The sequence below is a fragment of the Drosophila eugracilis genome, unplaced genomic scaffold, assembly GCF_018153835.1.
Source record: "Drosophila eugracilis isolate 14026-0451.02 unplaced genomic scaffold, ASM1815383v1 contig_376, whole genome shotgun sequence".
Taxonomy (NCBI): Eukaryota; Metazoa; Arthropoda; class Insecta; order Diptera; family Drosophilidae; genus Drosophila; species Drosophila eugracilis.
Genome location: NW_024573234.1, coordinates 24,748 through 48,816, shown reverse-complemented (window position 1 = coordinate 48,816; position 24,069 = coordinate 24,748). Strand labels below are relative to the sequence as shown.

Here is a 24,069-nt window from a genome sequence, read left to right as displayed (position 1 = left end):
GATGGCTGTGCGAAGATAATAACGATGGTTATGAGGTTGTATATATATAGCGAGGGGTTAAGAGTATGCAGAGCACCACGTTAAAGTTTAAAACAGAAAACTGTTAACTAAAGTGTGATAAAATGTCATTGAAATGTCAGTTTAATGTGGTGGGTGAGGTGGCCTTTCAGCGCGTAGAACTGACCGAGTGATCACTTGACTTTGCCCGATCCGGTTATGACAGATTTACGAGGCCCTAACAATGAATTGTGGGCCATTAGCTGCACTTGTTATATGCCCACGTGCAAGCCAAACAAGGGCCAATAAATCCAAATGCAAATATTTTTAGTGTTTTACTATCTATCTATTGTTCTTTAAGGACTACCCCAAACTCTTTAAACTCATTATACGGCTTTAAAAGAAAACTTAGATCCTAACAATACGTTTTCTAAATCTTATTATTTTCGAATTTTCTTTCAAACCAACCCTTCGTCACATCGCAAGCTAATTATCCCTAATCACGCTCTGCGGAAAATCTGGAAATTCCTTGTCAACATGGCACATGTCTCCGCTTTCGATTCCAATTGCAATTGTCAACCCTTGTCTTGGCAGACTTTTCCTATCAGCTATTTCCTTTCCTTTCCAATCCACCCCTTCCGCTGCTTAGCCACTGGAGTGGCTTTGTTTTTATTGTCGCCTGTCTCCGTACAATTGATACATTGATAAATGATGTTGCCAACACTCGGCACTCGGCCCTCGACACTCGACGCCCGACGCTAATTTTGTGTGACAAACAGTTGCATGTCAATCCTCCTGTTTCCTTCTTCCGACGCCGGGTTCTTGGGCTCTCCGACAGCCCCTGACAGCTCCCTGGCGAGTCCTTGGCTCTTGAACGGCATGGGGACTTTCCCGGCTTCCCAAAGTGTGGCCCCATTACCTTTTATTGTTTGGAGAGTTTCGGTTTTCAGGCAGTAGGAAGCGCAGTATCCTGCCTTTGTCCTGATGATAAGCTTTGCCAAATTATTATTTTATCTAAAACACTACACTTGGGCTGTAGGGTAGATAACTTTGATCTCTAGCTGCCATCCTGTCTTAGCAATTAGCAAACTGCTAATGGCCAAGCAACGTCTTATAATTTTCCCAAGGTATTTGCAGTTCCGTCAGGCAAATGAAGGTGCTCCGCCTAATGCCGGCTTGTCATGCGAAGTCCTTGTAATAGCAGCAGGAAACTTGTCCAAGGTGCTGCCCAAGCAAGGGATGGGGCTCCCCCAGGAAACTGATGATCCTAATTCGTGGGGAAATAAAAGCAATCCAAAGCAATTAAAAGTATATTAGGGAAACCGAAACCGAAACCAAAACCGAAGGCCCAGAAGTCCGACAATGACGGTGTTTAAGCATAGTATTTATTTATGGATGTGGAATCGAAAGGGACTCTGAATGGCAGCTGGCCACTTTCCTCCTCTGAATGCCAGCTCTTATTTCCCAGGATTACTAACCTTATCGACGACGATTCTGGTCGGGATCGATATCGGGAACATCGGGAACGGAAGCCGAGACAGTGCGCCTTTGCAAATGGCCTGCCCGGAACAGATCCTGCAGCATGGCCAAAACCTGCATGTGGCGATGAAGTTCCGCGGGCATCCCGACCTCATCCAAATCGGGTGGCACATGGACGTAGCGAGCCAAGTAACGAATGTGCTCGCGAATTGATTTGTGCCACGACGATTGCTCCAAAGGATCGTAGGGGTCTCTTTGGACAGCCCTTGAGGCAGCGGGAACCAAGGCCATTTGAACGGGAACTCTCCTGGGGGTGAAGAATGAGTGGGAAATCTCCTCCTGATTTATTTCAACCTACCTGGGCATGATAAGCCGTTTAAGAGGCGCAAAAGCGAAGCCCACGAGCAACACCAGAACGGACAAGCACAGGCAGATTCCGTATAGTAGGATGGCAGACATCTCGATTCTGCGATTACTGGATTTTGGAGTTGGGAGTTGGGTTACCAAATGGAGGGACGATGAGGGGACGAGCACTTGATGGCGCCGAGAACAAAATTTTGTTTACTTCTATGTGAAAATCAGAATTTGATAAGTGTTTAAATTTCATATGAGCGTAGCCTTGTCAGTGTCACTTGAAAACAAAATTATACAGAAATTTCTTAGTTTTTGATGTCACGATCTCAGCAGGTGCTCATGTTCACCGGCTTTGCCTAATTAGTAAGCGCTGTGGAGTACTCCTCGCTCGCATACGATTAATCAAAGAGGTATACTGTTTTTGATGGCATATTAACATAAAGTTGCTGTTTAATTGTAGCTGATAAAAGTATCCATAAGGCAGAAGGTTTTAATCGCCAAAAATTATGAAATAATATTCATTTCTTCTGAGGACTCATTTGATATAATATCATATTCAGTGTAGGAGAACTTTGATAGAACTGCCAGTAGTACCAAACTTCGACTGATACCTTAAAATGCCAATGGTAATGGGTACCTTCCGGCCTAAACTCTAAAACTCAAAACTATCCAATAGCCGCGCATGATTTCTGGAGGTTGCTCATCCGCGAAATGTACCCGGTGATTACGCCAACCTACAGCCATTTCCACTCGCTGACCGATCATCTATTCTCGGCGATAACCATGATGAGCCGCACATCTTACCCAAAATAACGAACAGAGCCACCCGGAAGTGGGCGAGCCGGCCGATTATTTGATAATTTTCATGGTTAGTTTAAGCGCTTTCCGCCAGACTGAACCTGAACCGAACGTTCAGAGGATTAACATAGCATCGAACGAAGAACACAAATTACTCATATTTATTTGTGCCGCGCATTCATATTTATATTTATGGCCGTGTCTGTCGGTTATTAAATTCACGATACAACTCCCCACATAACCCGAGTTTCTGCCGCAGATTATTCATTATTTTCGTATACACTTTATGTTAGCTTTTTTGTTAACGTTCATTTTTTTCCTGTCATTGTTAATTGCGGCCAGTGGGGGCCACGAGGGGAGATGCTGCCGTTCGCAATTCAAATTTTAATTCCCTCGGTTCGATTGTTGTAAATAAGCTGTCGCCTCGGCGAATAAATGAATGATCGATGAATCAGCGAGGGAGTTGTACAGCAGCAGCCGAAGCTGTCTGAAAGAGTTGACATCATGCCAGCATTTATGCGATGTCCATATAGGGTCAGGAACGAAACGTAAGGCCGTAAGGAAAGTACAGAATCAAAAACAAATAGAAAGATCGAAGAAAAAGATTAAAGAGTAGGAAAGCTAACAAGAAAACTTTAATTATTTTCGAGAATGAATGACAGTGGCACCTTTAACAATGACAAAAACCTTCTAGATAGAGTTTTGATGTGAAGACGCAAAGTGGAAGCCGAAAGCAGTCCAAGTCCAAAAGCGAAAAGTACAAATCGTAGATCTTAAAGCGCTCACGCCCCAAGCATTAACCTCAAATTAACTCACAAATCCCAGGCGGTTTTTTCCTGAGTTTCTTGAACTCCACAGGCGGAAGTGGCCGCACTCATGACTCACTCTCGTATGATACACAGATTCTCAGCTTCCAGGTGAGCTTGTCGTCAAAAGGTATTATATCAACCAAGGAACGCTGTAGTCGAGTGTCAAGGCAGTAAGGTAAATCTGATAATAGCAGGCGGTAATGACGTACCATTGCGAAAAACTCGGATTGATAGGCAATCGATAAGGAGTCAAATAACGAACTCCAAAAGGTATGACATTTCATATTTGGGTCATATCTGGCTGAGATATAGCCAAAATTCGCATTTTAGATAAGTCGCAACATCATTTTAAACCTTAAATGCAGATCTGCCAAGAAGCCAAATACAAGCTCAACGAGATATGTATTACTCCGTACCATTATTGGTTTGTTGTAGACTGTTCCATTTTGGGGGAAAATAATGATTAACTTAAGCCCCATCATGACAACGAAGACAGCAGAAAAATCCTTTTCCCGTTGGTGAAACTCCTGGACAACCAGTGCCATGAAAAGAGACTCTTTTCATGTAAATAACTCATCCAGAAAAACTACAATCTTAAATATCGCCCAACCTGAGAATATTAAAAATATATTGAAGACCCTTCTAGCCAGCCCGAAGCACGCATAGGAATGTGAATTGGAAAAGAAGTCCTAATCGAAAATAATGGCATTTGAGATGGCGCCCACGCCTACGAAGCGTCGGGGAGTTTAAGGGCAAGATGACTGACAGCCACATTTCGATGTCAAAAGAAACTATTTATACTTCCACACTCGGCTGTGATTTACGAGGGCGGGGCTTGAGAGTGGGAGCACTGCGAGTCTGGGAAATGATTCATGGCCCTGCCATGCAGAAAGTGGCTGGAGAAATATAGAATTATTAGGAATTCTTGTTTTTTACTGTAGACTTTCCAAGATAATGAGAATGTTTGATATAAATATCTGACATAATGCTGATTCATGAAGGCTTTTTAAGAAACAAAATAGTGAATTTCGAAATACGGCTTTCACAGTTCGAAATAAGCACATTCGTTCTCTGAAAAAAGGTGATTCGAAGCAAATTTAGCGATCACAGCTTATACCCGTTTCACGCCCATTCGCCGCAGCATCCTATTTTCTAGCCAATTAAATTTCTTTGACCCATTTCCCGGGGCCAGTCGGTGGGAAAGCGGAAAAGTGCTAATGGCGGGGGATCGGCGGGGATGCTAGTATGTGTGCCACTGGAGCCGCCGCCTGCCTTTGAAAACTCAAACAAAACATCCTGGCTGCGGCTTCTTCCTGTTGTCAGCAAATGAAAATGAAAATGAAAATGGAATTAAGCACACAAGCCTCACAGAGAGGCATAAGTGCTCACAGGGCTGTGTGTGTATTTTTTGTGCACTTAAAGATACAAGATAATCGCTGGGGGTTGGGGAAAATGCAGGAAAATCAGAGCACCAGCTCACAAAAACTTCAAGCATCCCAAAAGTGCTCGACTCTGGGATGATGATGATGATTGCAGGGGGCATGTTGAAGATGGAGTGGCACCGAGTGCAAGTGAGCGGGATTCACTTACATTCCGATTTCAGATCTCCCTGTCCGAAGTCAAGTCAGTTGGAATGTGGCGTTTATATTGTTAAGCTGCCAACAGCCTTGTCCCTTCCTTGCCCTTCATCCCCTCGGAATTACTCAGCTATGTTTGGTAGCATAAATAACTTTTCTAATTTATTAGCCATTGCTGTCAGGATTTCGTCTGTATGCTGTTTGTCCCTTTTATGATCAGAAGTAGAGCTTTTAGTATTCACGATCCGAATACTATAGTAGACTTTATAATCCTACTGATTACTCCGATTAATCCGACTCATATGGCCCTCGAATGGGTTGATGATGACGACGAATAGTGAGCATCTGACATATTGTTTTGGTGTACTGCTGATTTTGCGTGCCGACAGGACCCTAATCATCCCCCCCAACCCTCTCATTCCGCCCCTTCGAGTCCGAGGCCGTCTCTGTCTCTGTCTCTGTCTTTGTATCCGTCTCCGTCTCTTCAGCCTGTCAGCCAGCGAATGGGTTTTGAATTATTGCACTGTAAATTCAAAAAGGATGATGACGCTTCGCCGCCCCAGCCCAAGTGAAAAAAGATGGCAAGACAAAGGGATATTGTGACAAGGATTTATTAGTGTGGATGAAGAGGGGTGCAGCGCAGGAACAGCATTGTCCATTGTCTTTTCACCCTCTGGGGCGGGTTTTCCAGCTGGAAGAGGAAGCCTGAAGAGGGGCTGAGGGTCGTGTCAAATGCAATTATTGCTCATTGCAGCAATCTGCTTTTCTTAAAAGCAATCCGATTTTGGCACCCAATTAGACGGGTATTAGATTACCTACTACCTACGCTTGCCTTTACCTGTGCTTTTCCACCTTTTCCGCCCGAACCCCGCCCTGCGCAGTAGCCGAAAAACACCAGAGGGGCTAGAAAGGAGCAAACTTTGGGCCAATTTACTTAATGGCTTTGGTCATAAGCAGGACACGGCCACTAGTGCTAAGAACGATCTTTTTAGGCGAGAATAATGGGCCAAATCTGCTGCTGGGAAAGTTTTATTGCAATTGCCAAATTAATTTGCCTGCCAGAACTTTGCAAGCCAAGAAAGGCGGAGAGCCAGGAATAGCAGCAGCAGCAGCAGCAGCAGCCACACAAATGTGCGTTCATTAATTTAATTTTTATTAAAGAAAAGCAAACGCCGCAAGGGCCGAATGAAAAGTGTCATAAAACCGCCCCTGAAAAACAAAAAGGGAGCAGCGAAAAATTTATATTTGACCATAAACAAAGGCAGCACGGACAGTATTCAAATTATTCGATGCGGAAAAAGGGCGAAGGCCAAAGGTGGGCTAATAGCGGCGAGGTATCACATTTTATTTTAATATTTCTGTCTTTAAAACCGTTTTACAACGGCAGCCGGCGACTCGAGTGTTTCGTTTCGAAGTCCAGATTCGATTTTCCCTTTTTTATGATACCCCCAACTCAACTTCAAAAACTTGGTGGAAAACCAATCGCTGCACCCAACAATTTCAGTGGAAGTAATAACCTTGATGCTGTCATTAAAGAAAGAAACTTAAAGAAAGGCTTAAAATGCTGTTAGTCGGGAAAGAAGATTCGTCGCAGATTCTTCGTTTCATTGAAAATGAAAAATGTTATTGATGCACTGCGAGCAGTACAATCAAGTGGCCCAACGACACCAAGCACGTGCTTGTTACAACGTTATCTCCATATTAACTATTTATTTCTCCTAAATAAAGCAGCTACAAACCGCTTTTGTTAGAGATTATATTCAAATTTTAAAAGTGCCTACCTAAGAGGACTTCAGGTGAGAGATGGGCGATGGGGGATGGGTCTTCTCCCCATCCGGCCATTCCTACCGAAACAAAAAGTAACTTCAAACAATTAGGTTAAATGCTTTTATGGCAGCCAGAAGGAGCTCGGCGGTCGGCGCTCGGCAGCTCGAAACTGGAAACTCAAAAATGGAGACCCCGAAATCTCGGGCGAAGTTTGGGCGGGGCCTTCAGATTAATGACAACACAATTTCTACGATTGTTGGCCAAGTTTTGTTTAAATAAAGTTCCGCCGGCGAGTTTTCTTCACGTGTTTTCCACGCTTGTCCAGAGCTCCTCCAGAGGCAGCGAGGGTTTCCTTTTCACGGAATTTATGAAATTTCACCTTTCGGCCGAGCAATTTGCTCCATTTACATTCTTTATTAGCCACCGCAGTTTACCAAGAGCTTCCCTGAGGCAGGGCATAAAAATTGTTGCAAAGAATTTGCGCCACGACAGTGGAAACATGGGCGGAAACGGGCAAAGTTTTTCATTCTTGTGAGCGTGAGCACGACGATCAATAAACACGTTTGTCAAACTCGATATGCATATATTAGATATATTGTTTAATCTGTAAACAAAGAAGGGGATTTTCTTTCTATCAAATATGTTATATTGACTGAAAAAGTGCAGCTAAAAAAGACCGATATAATAATTAGGTCATGTTTAATTTAAGGAAAGTGGAAAATGAATAATTTGCCGAGGAAAACACAGGTTGAATAATATTTAGTACGATTTTATGAAATTCAATTTAATAAAGTTCAAGTAAACAAGTTGAGAGTTTTCCTTTTTTAATTGCAATTAAATAATGACGGCATGTGAGGGTAAAATATGAAACAAAAGTAGTTAAAGAAACAAAAAACGTAAACGCGACAAATTTCAGGGAAATTAATAATTTGACAGAAGGCGAAATCAAGCAAAAAATGCCTTGAAACCACATTTGCTTCTATTAAAGCTTTCCCATTTCATTGACATTTCCTTGGCAATGTAATTTTCCGTCCGTTTTGCCCCAAACCTGCATTAAGTAGGAGAATTTAATAAATACATCATCTTTCATTTAGTCTGCTACGCGGGCCAAAAAATGAACAAGAGATGAAGAATGGAAATGATAAAGAAAAAACTGGACAACGTGGCCTGGCCAGGAGGAGTTACCAAAAATAAAGTTGAGGGAAAAAGAAGACACACACAAAAAGGCGAAGGAAAAAAGTACAAAATCGTGACTGTCATTTCAACGAAGCGAAGTTATTTTTCATGACAAAGCAACCGAGGAGGAAAACTCCTCCGACTCATTTTCCGACATTTAACGAGGTAGGAAATGCAGGCATTCCAGCGTTAAAATACCTTTTACTAGCCCACCGCCCCCTCTATTTTGGCCAGCCTCCCGAGTGGAAAACAAAATGCAGTCGACTTCGCTGCGTTTTTCATGAAATTATTACGACTTTCAAAATGGAGTGCTGCAAAATGTCGTTACGTCGGCGGAACAAAGTTAACAGCCCTGCCGCTGACGCTGTTGCTGCCGTCCAGAGAGCTCGTTTTAGTTTATTGTGGAAAATGTCTTTATTGTATCTGCGGGAAATGAAAATTGATTAGGGTTCAAAACAGAAAATTACACCTTGTGGCTCATTGGAAAACTGATCCTCGAAAATAGCGAAAATTATGTGTAAATTATCTTCATTTTTTGTGTTGATCTTCATGTGATTTGAGAAGTCATTAAGTGTCCTTCATCCATTTAAAGTATTCCTGCATTGGCCCCTTGAGGTAGTCGATGACTGAGATCCATCCTCATCTCTCATAATGTTTCGGCTCATCAGAAGGCAAAGCTAAAGGGGGACAAAGACTAAGATTTCATCTCTAAATAGTTTATTTATATAAATATTTTAGGACAGTTTTAACTTTTTATGTAATCGATTTAAAGATCAGTGAAATACGTACCACTGAAAATTACTGAGATTCTTGTCAACTTGTTTTATGTTTGAATTTATGGCAGCTGTCAGCTTGCTAAGAAATAAAAGATTTGTTCAAAGAATTAATTAAGTGAGTTGGGAAATATAATAAATTTTGAATACTTATGAGCTAAGAACCCAAATAACCCAGATTAGGAGTACGACCGAGTTTCAGATACCAGCGCAGAAGTACAGAGTAGACAGACTTATGCCCGATATGTCCCCATGGGTGGTCCATAAATCTCCAGCAGTCAGAAAAACATCAACAAGGGGACACACGTCCGTCGTTAGAGAAAAACTAAAGTAGAGGAGTACCTGGCCATCCGGGCTGACGGCCAACTAGGAGTGATGACAGCCACTACTGCACTCTGTCGATGGTAGATAGGTGGGCAAATGTTTGTTTCGGTTTTACTCCCAGTTGCATTGGCGGGGTGCAGCAACCGAATTCGCAAATACTGTGGAAACACCTTGAATTCCCTCGACTAATAACCAATCACACCCTCTGATATAAAATATATATTACATATAATTTATAATATGTAATACATATAATATATTAAAAAAGAAAACGACCTACTTCTTACTGATAGCCAAATCACATTGCAGACCGTGGTGAACCATGGTACCCCTCGACCTAACTATACACCCCTAAATAAATAGCTTAAAGAAACCTCGGATTGAAATAGGAAATATAAATATAATATATGATATATAATATATGATATATATGATATATAATATATGATATATAATATATGATATATAATATATGATATATAATATATATGATATATAATATATGATATATAATATATGATATGTAATATATGATATATAATATATGATATATAATATATGATATATAATATATGATATATAATATATGATATATAATATATGATATATAATATATAATATATAATATATAATATATAATATATGATATATGATATATGATATATGATATATGATATATGATATATGATATATGATATATGATATATGATATATGATATATGATATATGATATATGATATATGATATATATGATATATAATATATATGATATATAATATATGATATATAATATATGATATATAATATATATATAATGATATATAATATATATATATAATATATGATATATAATATATGATATATAATATATGATATATAATATATGATATATAATATATGATATATAATATATGATATATAATATATGATATGTAATATATGATATATAATATATGATATATAATATATGATATATAATATATGATATATAATATATGATATGTAATATATGATATATAATATATGATATATAATATATATGATATATAATATATGATATATAATATATGATATATAATATATGATATATAATATATGATATATAATATATGATATGTAATATATGATATATAATATATGATATATAATATATGATATATAATATATGATATGTAATATATGATATATAATATATGATATATAATATATGATATATAATATATGATATATAATATATGATATATAATATATGATATATAATATATGATATATAATATATAATATATAATATATAATATATAATATATGATATATGATATATGATATATGATATATGATATATGATATATGATATATGATATATGATATATGATATATGATATATGATATATGATATATGATATATGATATATATGATATATAATATATATGATATATAATATATGATATATAATATATGATATATAATATATATATAATGATATATAATATATATATATAATATATAATATATGATATATAATATATGATATATAATATATGATATGTAATATATGATATATAATATATGATATATAATATATGATATATAATATATGATATATAATATATGATATATAATATATGATATATAATATATAATATATGATATATAATATATGATATATAATATATGATATATAATATATATGATATATAATATATGATATATAATATATGATATGTAATATATGATATATAATATATGATATATAATATATGATATATAATATATGATATATAATATATGATATATAATATATGATATATAATATATAATATATGATATATAATATATGATATATGATATATGATATATGATATATGATATATGATATATGATATATGATATATGATATATGATATATGATATATGATATATGATATATGATATATGATATATGATATATGATATATGATATATGATATATGATATATGATATATGATATAATATATGATATACGATATAATATATGATATACGATATAATATATGATATACGATATAATATATGATATACGATATAATATATGATATACGATATATATAATATATAATATATAATATATGATATATAATATATGATATATAATATATGATATATGATATATGATATATGATATATAATATATGATCTGTGATACATAATATATATATGTGAAATCATATAAAAATAATATAATATATGAATGTAAAAAACAAAATATAAAATATAAAAAATAAAATATAAAATATAAAAAATAAAATATAAAATATAAAATATAAAATATAAAAAATATAAAATATAAAATATAAAATATAAAATATAAAATATAAAAAATAAAATATAAAATATAATGTATAAAATATAAAATATAAAATATAAAATTTAGAATATAAAATATAAAATATAAAAAATAAAAAATGTTGCCACCTACCTTGATTTGCTGCTCGCTGTAGTCGATTTTCGATAAAATCGTTTATATCCATAAATCCACGTCATCAATAATCGAAAAAATAGATTTCCAAAAAAAAATTTAAGGTGCACTGCATCCACATGGAGTCCACGTACCACCAATAGGCTGGGGTACTATCGGTCACACCACTAAAAAAGACTACTGACTTTACTTTACGTTACACACACACACACACTTGAAAATGAGTTGACTGATTTTTGAGGGTCCGACGGGCCTAGTCACAACATTTCTGCTAGAAACAGTTGGGAATTTTTGCTACCCTAGAATGACAAATTTTCAGTTAACATTATGTTAATTAACATGGCCGTTAACATTCAAATTCGTATTAACATCGATTTAACAGAGAAATTCGTATTAACATAGCCGTTAACATTCGAACTGACTGCCGTTGCTGTTAACTTTGAAATTTTCTGTTAACGTTCAAAATTTGACGTTGTCATTTGAATTTTTAAAAAAATCGTTAAAATTCGAATTAATTTTATATTTTTGTTCAAAAAAATCTTAAAAAATGTCACAAATTCTAAATTTTTTGGGCGATGTAAAGGGTCATATCCTTCCAATATTTTGGCCAGTAACCGAGCCTTTGCTGATCCTTTATTAATGTGAGAATTCGCCCTAATATTCTGATTTTTATCTGATATTTCATGAGCATGACCTTGTGAAAAGTGCACCTGCGTTCTGTTTCAATATAAACCTTTGATGTTGACGATATTAAAGTGGATAAATAGACTATTTTAGCTTATAAACATATTATTAAGCAGCCGAGCTGTGACCATTTCACAATCATTCACTGTTTCTGTTGATCTTGACGGCAGATCGGTGGTTTTCCCTTTTAATCTGATGGCCTGGCAGAGAGATTCTCAGGCACCTGGTGATCAACTGACCCAGTTGGTCAGATTTGAAATGCCAGGCCAGTAGTAGACGCCTAAAAAGTCTAGACGGGCGAAGAAAACTGACGCTGTCTCTCGAATCGAGAACTGTCTCTGTCCATCTATCTAGCTGTATCGACCTATCTCTTTCTCTTCGATGTCGGATCTTTGTCATACACGCGCTTTAAGATCGCATTAAAAGCACATTAAAAACAGCGACGCATTACTTTTATTTTTACTTTGACAGTTGTATGTGGAGTAGCCACACTATATATAGAGCTGTGGCTTTATCTCTGCTCTCTCCCTCCCCAGCCCTTCTGCCCTCCTACCTTCTGTTCTCCTATTCTCCTACTCTCCCCTTTTTCGGCTGCTTTCTCGCATCATCATCATCATCATAATCATCGCCATCGCCATCTCACCGTCTCGTGATGAAGGCCATCAAAAATCTAATAAGCGTGAAGTAATTGACATTTAAGCATAGCGCACGCACATAGACAATGGACTTGGCTTTGGTTTTCGAGTTGAGTGGAGTTGGTCTGTAGACCACAGAACCAACCGCAGTGTGTCTGTGCCCGTGGTTGGCCCCTTCGCCCGCAAAAAGATATTCTTCGGGCTTTGTAGGCCGAGTGACTGACTGAAAATCATGACAGATGACCGCACGTACATTTCACGTTTCCACGTTTCACGAGTCGGTCACCGCGGCCAAGATATATACTGACTTATACATTGTCCAGGGAAAAGATCGCTCTCCGTTTCTGGGTCATGAACCAAAAAGCGGGGAACAACAACAAATGTGAAATAATGAGTTGGAGTTTTCTTCTCTGGTAGGAGATGCTCATTTGCATTCTCGCCACCGCAGACGCCTTTCGACACCTGTTTTTAGTTGATAGTAGAAGGGGAACGACGTGATAGGCATGCCAACCGGGAAATGGAAGGTCAACTATTTGGTGATGAAAGCGCAGTGGAAGGAGATCTGGTTTAAAGTTATAGTTTATCAATTTTAGTTACCACCAAATCTATAAGCTTACCTTTAAGCTCGTCAAACTCTTTTTAGCTTGAAGCAAGTGCAGCTGAAGCATAGCTGCCCATGCCCATGCCCATTCATCTGCCATATATCCAATGGCCACAATTTAAGTGGTGAATGCAGAAAAAAGTGTGAAATGCATTTATAAAAGTAAAATGGTATCCCCTAAACTAAATTGCTTTCCAGCTCAGTTGGGTGTGCACATTGGAGGGGCCTGGGGCAGGGCCTGGGCCAGGGCCTGGGGCTGGGCTTGTGCTGGGGCGTTAGGCAGGCTTTACCTATAAACCAAAATGAATGTCTGCAACTCGACCACCGCCCGCTGAGTTGGAAAATAGAGCAGGAGTGGCGGGACAGGGGCTCTGCTGCAAAAGGGAAATAAATGCAAATAGATGTCTCGCTTTTATAGATAGACAGATGGACTTGTTAGTCCAGTCCCATGCTGGCTGAAACGTCATCAGGAGCTGGAAAAGGGGCTTGCAATGTGCCGACCTCATCATCATCACCATTCTAATCGTCACCATCAGTTCCCTCCAAGGCCCTGAAACACAACATTTTGTTTTCTCTTGTTAACAGGCGTCACCCCTTTTTTGTTAGAACTCTTATGGCAATGACGATGACAAGTGCAAAGAACGGACTTGTGTTGAATGCAACATTGGGAAAAACGGTGGTCATTGAGTAGAACTATAAGTGTTTAATGTTCTTTAAAGTCTTTGCATATTATTACTACCCAATTACCGCTCTTTTTGGTGGTCATTAGACTGTCATAATTCGTTGGAACCTATATAAATCCCGGTCCGCCCCCACAACTATTTCCGCCGGTCCCTGGCATTACGCTGACCAAATATTGCCACAAGCTGCCGGCTGAATCCCCAACGAGGGAGAGACACTCTGCAAAGCCAACTGTGCAATTATTTGCTCAAATAATAATTTTAGTGTCTCATTCAGGGCAAATATTGGAGGAGTGGCGACAGGAATGGCGGGGGCGCGGGAAAATTGGGACCCGAAGGCCATTTGCGATTGACATTAGCGCAAAGAATGCCAGTGCCATCACCGAAAATGGGAAAAGCCACCCACAAGTTTGGCATATCAAATGCCAGTCAGGCTTGGCCTTTGGGAACTAGAACCCTTCAAGGTCTCCGCGAAAATGTCAATTAAATGTTGTTAACTCTAAGCAGCTTACTTACTAGCTTTGTTTTTCTCCCGTATTTCTCCTCAGCCCTGTTGGTGTGTGTCGTCTTAGCGATTTCAGTTTGGTCAGCCACTATTCGAACGGCCTTAAAACTAAACAAACGATTGATTCCCACAATGAGCTGAGCAAATTTTACTTTGTTTGCCTGGACAGTCGGACTAACGAGGAGGAGGAGGGCTTATATTCAGAATAAACCTTCGATTAGATTATGTACGGTAATGGGTGTTCTCTTCAGTGGAACTTTATGAAATTCGGAAAGTATTTGGCATTGAAACTCCCATGCCCATGCCTGAAAAGTGCTCTCCTTTCGCGCTGACAGCGTCGCGTTTAGTAAAGCGGGAAAACCGGTAATTAAGTGTCTCGCCAGCTTTTCCCTGCGGCCCCTAAAACGAATTTCTGCCGCCCGCCCCAGTTTGGCCAAATCGTAATTGAAACTTTCATTTTCATTTCCATTTTCTCCCACTGTTCGGCACCATTCGGACATGAAAAACTGGCGACGTCGATTCCACTCGGTTGGTTGAACAACTTGCGATGTTGCAAGCCGCTTATCATTTCGATTTGATACGTTTAATTGAGCCGACAATCTCGCAATAACATGCACTCCGCACTAGTTTTAATAATGCGGCCATAATTGGGCAACATCTAAAAAGAGCTTTGAACTTGAATTCAGGTTGCAATCTATAACGAATTTGAATAAAATGCCTTAATTGATATGTGGAAAATGCTTGAGAAAGCGGCAAAGAATTTAGAGGCTTTACTATTCGTTTTCATTTTCCCACTGCACTCGCAGCCGTTTAGTACCTCGTCTTGAGTGAGGCAAAAACAAATTGGTCTGAAACCCGATGACATCCACACCGCGATGCTTCCGCCGTATCTTGTTGTTATTGCCGCCGTAGTCTACGTTCCCCCGCCCCCATTTCACCCCTTTCCGTGTAACCGGTAACTGGGTGCAGTGACTGAATCCGAAGGGGTTGCCTGTGAGCTAATGAATGACATGCTATCCTAATGAATGACAAGCCTTGCTCTTGCTCTTGCTTTCGCTTTACCTGCTGCTACACTGGAAAGCGGAATCTAGTTAGAAGTACCAAAGGAAGGACTGTAAAGGGACATTTTCTTCTGGAGATTCGACTTGAGCTTTGAACTTCAAATAGGTTGTACAACTTTCGCAATCTGGCATTCATTGCTATTATTATTCGAGTTTTAGGAGCCACATTAGTACTGAAAAAGTTTGAAATCGACCCTCCTTTGCTCTCTGTGTAAGCTTGCTTTTGCTATACCTGTGAAAATCAATGGCGTGGCTTAAACAAATGATGAAATACGATATTTGTCCTCGACGTTGCATGCTTTTCCCATTGCTGCTGCTTCTGCTGCTAAGGTAACTCGAGCTGAAACTAACGGTTTCCACCTGCATCCCATGAACTCGAAGAAAAAATGAAGAGGGGGTGGGGAAGTTGCAGAGATCGCATTAACAGTTGGTTATTACGCTTTGCAAATGCCAACTTAAACTTGTCAACGTCGAAACGAGAATAAAGCACAATAAATTACGCATACGACGCATAGGCCAACGAACGGCGGCCAGCTCGTCGGCGGCCAGTGAAAAGTTTCCCGCAAATGAACAAAAAATAATTAAAAATGAGTTTTTCATTAAGGCATGAAAATGCACGACCATGGAGAAGAAGAGAAGGCGAGGGGGGGACGGCCATTCATTTATTTCATTTAACTTGGGGTTGCCCCAACTCAGGCTGTGAATCGCGGACTGCGAGCTGCAAACTGGACTGCGGCCCGCCAGTTCATTGATTACAATGCCGCCCCTCGGGCCTGAGAGATGGCCTGGGGATGGCTGTCTTGCGTGCATTCTATCTTTGATTAGCTTGGAAACATTTTAAAGTATTTTCCTAGCTGTTTTTCGCTGCATAATATATCGAGCTGCTTAGGATTGTGCCTTTATTTTTGGTCCTTGGTCCAATGACAGTTCTTGGGAACCTATCCATATCAGATACTAACGATATTAATAACGCTGCCAGACCATCTCTAGTCCGTTGGCGAGAAGCTCTGGGAGTTACGTTTATGTCATTTTGAAATTATCATTAATGCTTCGGATGGCTGGGTGGGGGACACACAGCGATTGGTTTGGGGGGCAGCCGGGAGCAGATATAACCACTTCATTTTGCAAACAAGAGGCGGGAAAAACGACTCGAGGGGGGAAAGTCTTGTGGCGCGTGACGGTCATTGAAACAATGCGCGGAAAAACGCGTGTAATTAAAACAATAAAAGCGGCAACGACACAAAAGCAGCACCAGCACCAGCAACAACAACAACAACAACAACAACAACAACAAAAACAACTACAGCATCAGAATGTTCAGTTAAGTTTTAATTTCCACAAGTGTGAAAAATACTATTGAAAAGGCCGCGCACATTTGCGAAATACAAAGCGCGCCTCTGCCAACGAGCCACTTCCGCCCAACAATAACAGCCACAACGTAAATAAGACCAACAACAACAACAACAACAAGAACTACAACAAAAAGAACAACATTAACCACGAAACCTGTATTGGCAAACAAAAAACAAGCAGCGGGAAAAATGGGAATGAAAAGAATTTTCTGGCTTTTTACTCTTGCAAACTGCGAATTAAAAGCGTTAAATTGTATGGCCAGCGAACAGATACTACTTAGGCGTGATCAAGGGGGAGGGGAAAGCTCAGTTTTCCGCTTCATGTTTCCATCACCACATCAATCATATTTGGAATAATCAAGAGTCTCCGTGGCAAACCATAAAGTTCGAGAGATTAAACAAAGTTCCTAAAACTGAACAATTTCCCATTCGGCATCCTTATCTGGGCAGCGCAATTTAAAGGATTACAGGTAAATTCTGTGGAAAGCCAAAACCCGATGAAAAACAATGGTGATGTGTGTTTGGCAATCTGCGACCCACGCTCCTTGCCACTTTTATTGTTTTTATTTCTTTCTTTATTTTGTTCGCCGACACCAACACCGACGGTGGCATATGCCAAAATATTGCTTCAATTTACCACGAAATGTGGCAAGAAAAGTGAATGTCTCCAAGCTATTTTCCCAGCAATAAATATATCCACGTATGTAGCCGGCGAAAGGGGACGGTTTCTAAGCCAAACGAAAGCAAAAAGATGTTGGCCAAAGTTGTGGCAAGTCACTTTTTAGTGGTAATTGCGTAATGCCCCCGGAATGACATGACATATACCCACTGAAAATCGGAAGTAGCCGATGGATGAAACGAACGAAATCAATTTTCTTCGGGAACAACTGCAGTGGCTGTGGCAGTGGCTGTGGCTGCTTTTATTTTCATTTCTGCTCCTCCATGTGAAGTAATCAAAGTAAATAAATAAACTGATGAGCGCGCCAATTGGAAGAAATCAAACGGAAGAAGCAGAAACGCCAATCATGCGCGTTAATAACACGAAATACGAAACAAATCCTATGTCGTCGCTGATGCTGATGCTGATGATGATGACGAAGTAGCCGGAGAAGATGAGGACGCCGTAAAAAAGCAACAGAAATCAATTTAATGCAGCGCAATCAAAAGATGGAATTTAAGTGCAAACAGCAAAGTTGAAAGTGCTCGATTTCAAGCAGTTTTTGCCCCTGGATTAGTGGCTTAAATCCGCAGTCTTTGATTTTAGTGACATAACGCTAACGCCACCGAACAAAAAGCAAGCACAGTAGACACTTGGTGATGAGAAACACCTGAAGATGACTCGGAGGAACTTCCAATGAATGACATCCAACTTTATGACCATTGTGAGGGCGATAATTCCCTGCCATCATCAGCCCCCGACTTCTGTGGTTTTATTCCAGCCATTATGTGAGTCAGCTTTCTTTGAGTCGTCTCATTTGAATTTTATTTCTATCACTTTTTCGGTATATTTATAGTTTGTGGCTGCGGCTACGAGACTAGTTAAACAGCATCTGATTCTGTAGATTTTGTTAGGCTAGAGTCCAGGCTTTATCTTCTTAATGTCGTTCAATGTAATAACTTTCAATTTGATGTCTTACTTCAGTGCAGTTTCTGCAGAAGAGATGGATGGCTCGTGAAATGCCGTCGGCGATTTGCATAAATGCCTTAGTATATGCCACTATCATATACATACATACAAAGTTTGTGTGTTTGTGTGGCTTGGTCGGGTGAGCAACACCTTCATTTTCGGCGATTTATCGTTTGTTTTAATTTCGTGTTGTTTGCTGTTTGCTGTTTGTTTTTAGGGTTTATTTTTTGCCCTCCCTCTCCACTCATCGTTTCTGTTGTCTCAGCAATTTGCTGCTGGACACGATGAAGCACGCAAATTTGATGTCTGTGGGATATTTCCGGCTGGCCATAATCGTTTTGCTGTGGGAATTCGAGACTGGGAGCGGGATTATCGGAGTCCCTCGAAACCCGTGTGTTATTTTATTTCGGCACCTGCTGTGAGGCGGCACGCCTTGCCTTTCGGCCAGATTGCCAATGTGCAATGTGTCCCAAATAGACAGGCCAAGTGGAGGGCGTGTCCCAAGGCAATTCAGTTTCAATTCAGCCCCAGCACTGTGCGTGTACCCGGAGTAATTAATCGGCAATTGAAAAGATCCAATCAACCGGACGAAATTAAAGCCACACAACGACATTCCGAACGATTTTGTTTTAGAAATCTCACCGTGAAAGTTGCTCGACCTTTGCGTTTTGCGGAAGCCGCTCTGGGACATATTTTATTGTCGAAATCAACAGTTAATCGAATGAATTAGCGCCGATTACTGGTAATGAGGTGGCATTAAAAAGGGGTACCAGTTTGTCATTCTGCGGCTGAGGCTAATGGTGACGTTTGCTGTGTATGTTAGATATGATAAGGAGTGGAACTTCCCTATCAAAACTGCCAATGAGTCATGTTATCAATGGGAGAATGGGCATACTTTTAAAAGTTATGAAAAAAATTCCCTATAAACCAGCTCTGGAGAGGATGTCCTAGCTCCGAGTATGTACATATCCCGTAGAGCACCCGTAGAGTGTAATCCAGATTAATCTGAGATCCCGTTCGATTCCCCTCCCATCTTGGCCAACCAATTGATTGATTATGAAAATGCTACACATACGGAAAGCATAATCAATGATGATTATGATGATACATAAACTGTTACGATGTTTATTTATTTTTTCAATAAAACGCAGCCGAAGAAGATGAATGCCTCGATGGAGAAAACAGAGGAAGAAACCGTAACCATTATTATTTTTATGATTATTGTTTGCTCTCGCCATTTCGGTCGAAGTTGGAGTTTCGATGGGAGACGGAAATGGGCAGTTGAACTAGATAATTGAAGAGTCCGGGTTGGGGATTTACCAGCCCATATAAATGTTTGGTCAAGGTAGGGAATTAATGGTTATAACAGATTTCAAGTCAATAAAATTAGTACATAAACCCAATCCGATCTAATTTCGATGTGCATTCAATAGAAAGATGCCAGTTAGGGCAGTTAACTAGCGCTTGTCTCCAATAATTATACCAATTCATTTCAGTGGATCTCAGAGACAGATTGCACCTTGGGTTTACCAAGAAACCCATGTCTTTAAGATATCGTTCATTGAACTGCAGCTTTCTTTAGTTAAGGCGAAAAAGAGATATATTTTTATCGTTTTAGTAACCCAAATGGTTCTCAGCCAACCATCACTCAAATCTAATCTGGCGTTTGCTTAGATTTCAGTGTAAGTTCTGGGCTTTAGTTTATGAGGTGTTTGATTTCAGGCAGCGATATAAAGTAAATAGGTTACCCGTCCTAAAGTCCCGGTAATTAATTCGAACACTACTTTATGGTAATTTCTCGGACTTGCTTTGATCAATCTGTGATCTGTCGGTGAGGTCACTGTCTTAGGAGCGGTTCAGTGAACCAATTTAAGGTCTGCTTATTCATTATATCGGAGCCACAAATCAATCTCTAAGTGTCTTCTCAGAGTCCCAGAGAATTCGAGCTAGGGCTCTTTGGGTTTCTTCGCTGTGGGTTTGACCATTCAAATAGACGCCGCTGCAACAAGGTGAAATTGCAATTTGTTGCTCTTGTTTATGTTGCTGCTGTTGTTGAACTTGTTACAGTTCAAATTAACATTTTTATTGAGCGTGGCCGGACCGGATTTTCTTTCCTTTTTCTCTCACTATTTGAGAGTGTGAGAGTTGTTTGGGTGTGCGGCTGTATAGGTGTGTATCTGAGCTGTGTTTTTTCAAATAATCTGCGCCCATGTCTGTGTGCGTGTGCTTTGGAGTGGGGCGCGTGCTGCAAAAATGCTGACCGGTGGCCATGTGAAACCGAAAACCGGCTTGACACGTTGCCAAAGTCAGTGGTTTTCTAACAAATGCCGTTGGCGCGGCGCGGCGCGGCGTGGAGTGGTGCGGCGCGTTTTGCTGGCGACTTTTACAGCGCGTGAATCGCTGCGTTGCTTCTATTAAACTTGAACTTGTCAACCGATGCGTGGCGATTTCAGGTTACTGATCGCCGTCAAAAAGCCAGAGTGGCCATTGGCCATTGGCCATTTGCTGTTGGCCATCCAGTCACCCTTCTCAGGTTGAGTCTGAAAACTTTCAAGTGCATTCGGGGATTGCGCAACCAGACAACGAGAAACTTTGAATGATTCGTTAGACAGGCTTAGGACTGCAAGTGGTTGGCAACATTCGAGACATTGGCCACTTGATTGGCAAGTATCCGTGCTGCAAATGACGCCCATTGTACCCCAGAAAAGTCAAAGTTTCCCGGGCCAACTTTTCGGATAGAGCCCATCCGAGGCCAGCAGCGTGTAGAGCTTTGCTCTCTCTCACTAAATTACTCTTCTGCAACAGGATCAATTTCCCAGCCTGTCGAGAACCTCAGCAAATATTCATGAGGCCGAAAAAGAACTGTGGGAAAAGCATCATGAAGTTGCTGAAACTTTACTTTACAAATGCAAACGAACAAATCACATCTGTTGGAGATGTCAGGCATAGTAAGCCTCTGCAGTTGACGAAAAAATTAATACATCGTATAGAAAGTTGCCCAGCGAAATGGTCCTCACCATGTAAGGTGTACTTCATAATGGCTTACTTGGCTCTGTTGTATCTGTTTCTAATTATCATAAATATCTAACTGTCTCGTTGGAGGAAATATGAGACTGTTATCTAAATACTGGCAGCAGCTACAAACTGTGATTGAAGTAAACCTCAAATTTCTCAGTGTGTCTCATTCCTACTGCGACCCTAGCTGACTACAATCACAAGCTCCTGGTGCGGATTCTTGAGAGGAGAGGCAGCTGGGACTCGGTTTCATATTCATACCTCAATATCCCTGGGGGCTAAATCAAAGTTTCGTCAAAGTAAAATGGCAATTTATGGTTTATGAAATGCACTTATCCATCACAGAGATTTGGAATGGAAAAAAGCGAGCCTAGTTTTTGCCTTGCGTTGCTGCATCTGCAACGATTGCGTCGACCCAAAGGCGATTGAACTTTGCGGGTTCGAATTCGGGTTCGACTCCGAGGCGAAAGTCAATTCGTCGTCGTCAATTTTGGTCAACGCTTTCGCAGGCCGCCAAATGAAGAGTTTACAATGTAAAAGTCTGTGAAAAACCCGTTGCCGTTGGGGCTGATCGATGATGGCGAGGGCGAGAGACTTTCTCAGACCGATGACCGATGCTACACGATCGATTGATTGCCGATTAGTTGCTGTCAAAAAAGCCAACGCAAACCAAACTGTCGCAAACTAAAACTAAAAGACTAAAAGTGAACAGCACACACCACACACAACACACAACCCACACACGACATCAGTGTAAACTTCCCAGCAATCCAATCCCCTGGCTTATGGGGATTTCGAATTTTTAACAAATGTGTTTGACTACAATCCCCAAATGTCCGGTGGCTGCTGCTGCTTTGGCATTCTGACGTTGGCTAGCCCCGAACTAAGTTCCTAGTGGAAGCTAGTTACTTCGTTTAATGCGAGTTTAAAGTGTAAGCATGTACACATGTGCTGAGGAGTTAGTAGAATGACTAAAATAGATTGATTGCCCCTTCCGTGCTCTCAAGCTTACGGATGCATTTGGATGCACTCGAAATGTAATTACAGTCTTATCATCATCATGGCCAGTCTGCCCAATAATAAGAAGCGGAAAAGGCCAAGAAGAAGCACCCTTGACTGTGCACTCAAGCATAAGACTTTGTTTTCTCATTTGGCTTTAACCTTTTGACAAAAGACCATAATAACAGGGGCAGAAAATAAATAAAAAAGTGTGGAATGGTAAAACGGAGGGGTAATTGAACCTAGGCATAACCTTGACTCCGACGGCCCTCATACCCACTCGTATATTATTTTTGATCTCAATGCTGATGCTGATGCTGATGGCTGATGCTTCCATCCGTCTTTCTGTCTCAGCTACCACGTCTTTATAATTTGTATTTCTCGGTTAGTTCCTCAAAGGCGAGTGAATGGTGAAAATTCGCGCATCATTTGTCATGAATTCGATTTAAGTTTGTTTGCCATTGCAGCTGAGCAGTTTTCCCTCGTCTATCGCCGAAAGTTTTCGCCGCATTGTGTTGCAAGTTTTCATCGCGTTTGATTGCATTTTGGGCATGGGGCGTGGGGCGTGGCCGCCTTCGAAATGGGAGTCTGTCATTCAATTGCAATTTACGATTAACTGCGAGCATTATCCAAGAGCAAAAGCTGTTGAGTGAGCATTGAAAATGTTTATTTAAATTGGAAAACTCTTTCGAGTTCACCATAACTTAAAACTCTTAAAAGCTTGCCCTAATTGTATCGACAATCATCAATTTTACTTTAATTTACAGTTCTGCTTCGAATTGAATAGAAATTTTTAAGGGCATAAAGTAAACATTTATAGGCTTACTAAATGCCAACTTTTCAGTTAACTGTAACTTTTGTTTGACTAGTAAATACCTTGAATAGTTTGCGTTTTATAAATGACTGAAACAAATTAGACGAAGCCAAAGTTTCTTCCTGCTAACTTTGGTGTTTTTTGCCGGACAGCTAATGAAGGAAGGAGGTGTCTCTGTTCTGTTTCTGTCTCGGTCACTCTTTTTTGGACATCTTGCAATTGACCGCATAATAAATTTAAAGAAGCCATTGTAGTTCCAGTTGCTCATTTTCCCTTCTTCCCTTTCTTGTTCTTGTCGTCAAGTTTTAATTTGTTTTAAAAACTTTTTGATTGTTTCTGCTGCTGCTGCTGCTGCTGCTGCTGCTGCTGGTTCTGCTACTGGTGCTGCTGCTTCTGCTTCTGCTTTTGCTGCGTTTCCTGTTGCTGTTGGGATGTTGCTTGTTGCTCGTTGCTCGTTGCTCGTTGCTGCTGCAGTTGGTATTGCTGCTGCGGTTGCTGCTGCTGCTACTACTGCTGTTGTGTCGGCACGCAAATGCTGCCATTCTGTGCATTCATTTGCAGTTGGTTTGATTAAATTGTCCTTGG

General features: G+C 39.8%; 2 protein-coding genes and 1 long non-coding RNA gene across 7 annotated transcripts in view; 1 reads left to right on the top strand and 2 right to left on the bottom strand.

Annotated features, from left to right (window-relative positions):
• LOC108118533 overlaps window positions 1-24,069 on the top strand; it is an 84,828-nt gene that overhangs the window by 36,904 nt on the left and 23,855 nt on the right. The window lies entirely within an intron of this gene.
• On the bottom strand, window positions 1,361-2,203 carry LOC108118534. Its single transcript, XM_017231286.2, has 2 exons — window positions 1,835-2,203; window positions 1,361-1,783 (listed from the first exon to the last, which is right to left on the bottom strand). The coding sequence occupies exons 1-2, from the start codon at window positions 1,933-1,935 to the stop codon at window positions 1,477-1,479; spliced, it is 408 nt and encodes a 135-aa protein (XP_017086775.1). The 5' UTR covers window positions 1,936-2,203; the 3' UTR covers window positions 1,361-1,476.
• LOC108118536 lies at window positions 8,353-12,748 on the bottom strand. Of its 2 annotated transcripts, none has more exons than XR_001772945.2 (3): window positions 11,512-12,748; window positions 8,747-8,812; window positions 8,353-8,651 (listed from the first exon to the last, which is right to left on the bottom strand). It is a non-coding gene; the product is annotated as an uncharacterized LOC108118536 (long non-coding RNA). The 2 variants fall into 2 exon arrangements; XR_001772946.2 differs by having other exon boundaries at window positions 8,353-8,634.

What these genes read in the sequence shown, in the direction of transcription:
- LOC108118534 (XM_017231286.2), bottom strand. Translation starts at nt 1,935, where the DNA reads ATGTCTGCCATCCTACTATACGGAATCTGCCTGTGCTTGTCCGTTCTG. An exon ending in AAACGGCTTATCATGCCCAG is followed by an intron (nt 1,784 to 1,834) that starts GTAGGTTGAAAT and finishes CTTCACCCCCAG; the next exon opens with GAGAGTTCCCGTTCAAATGG.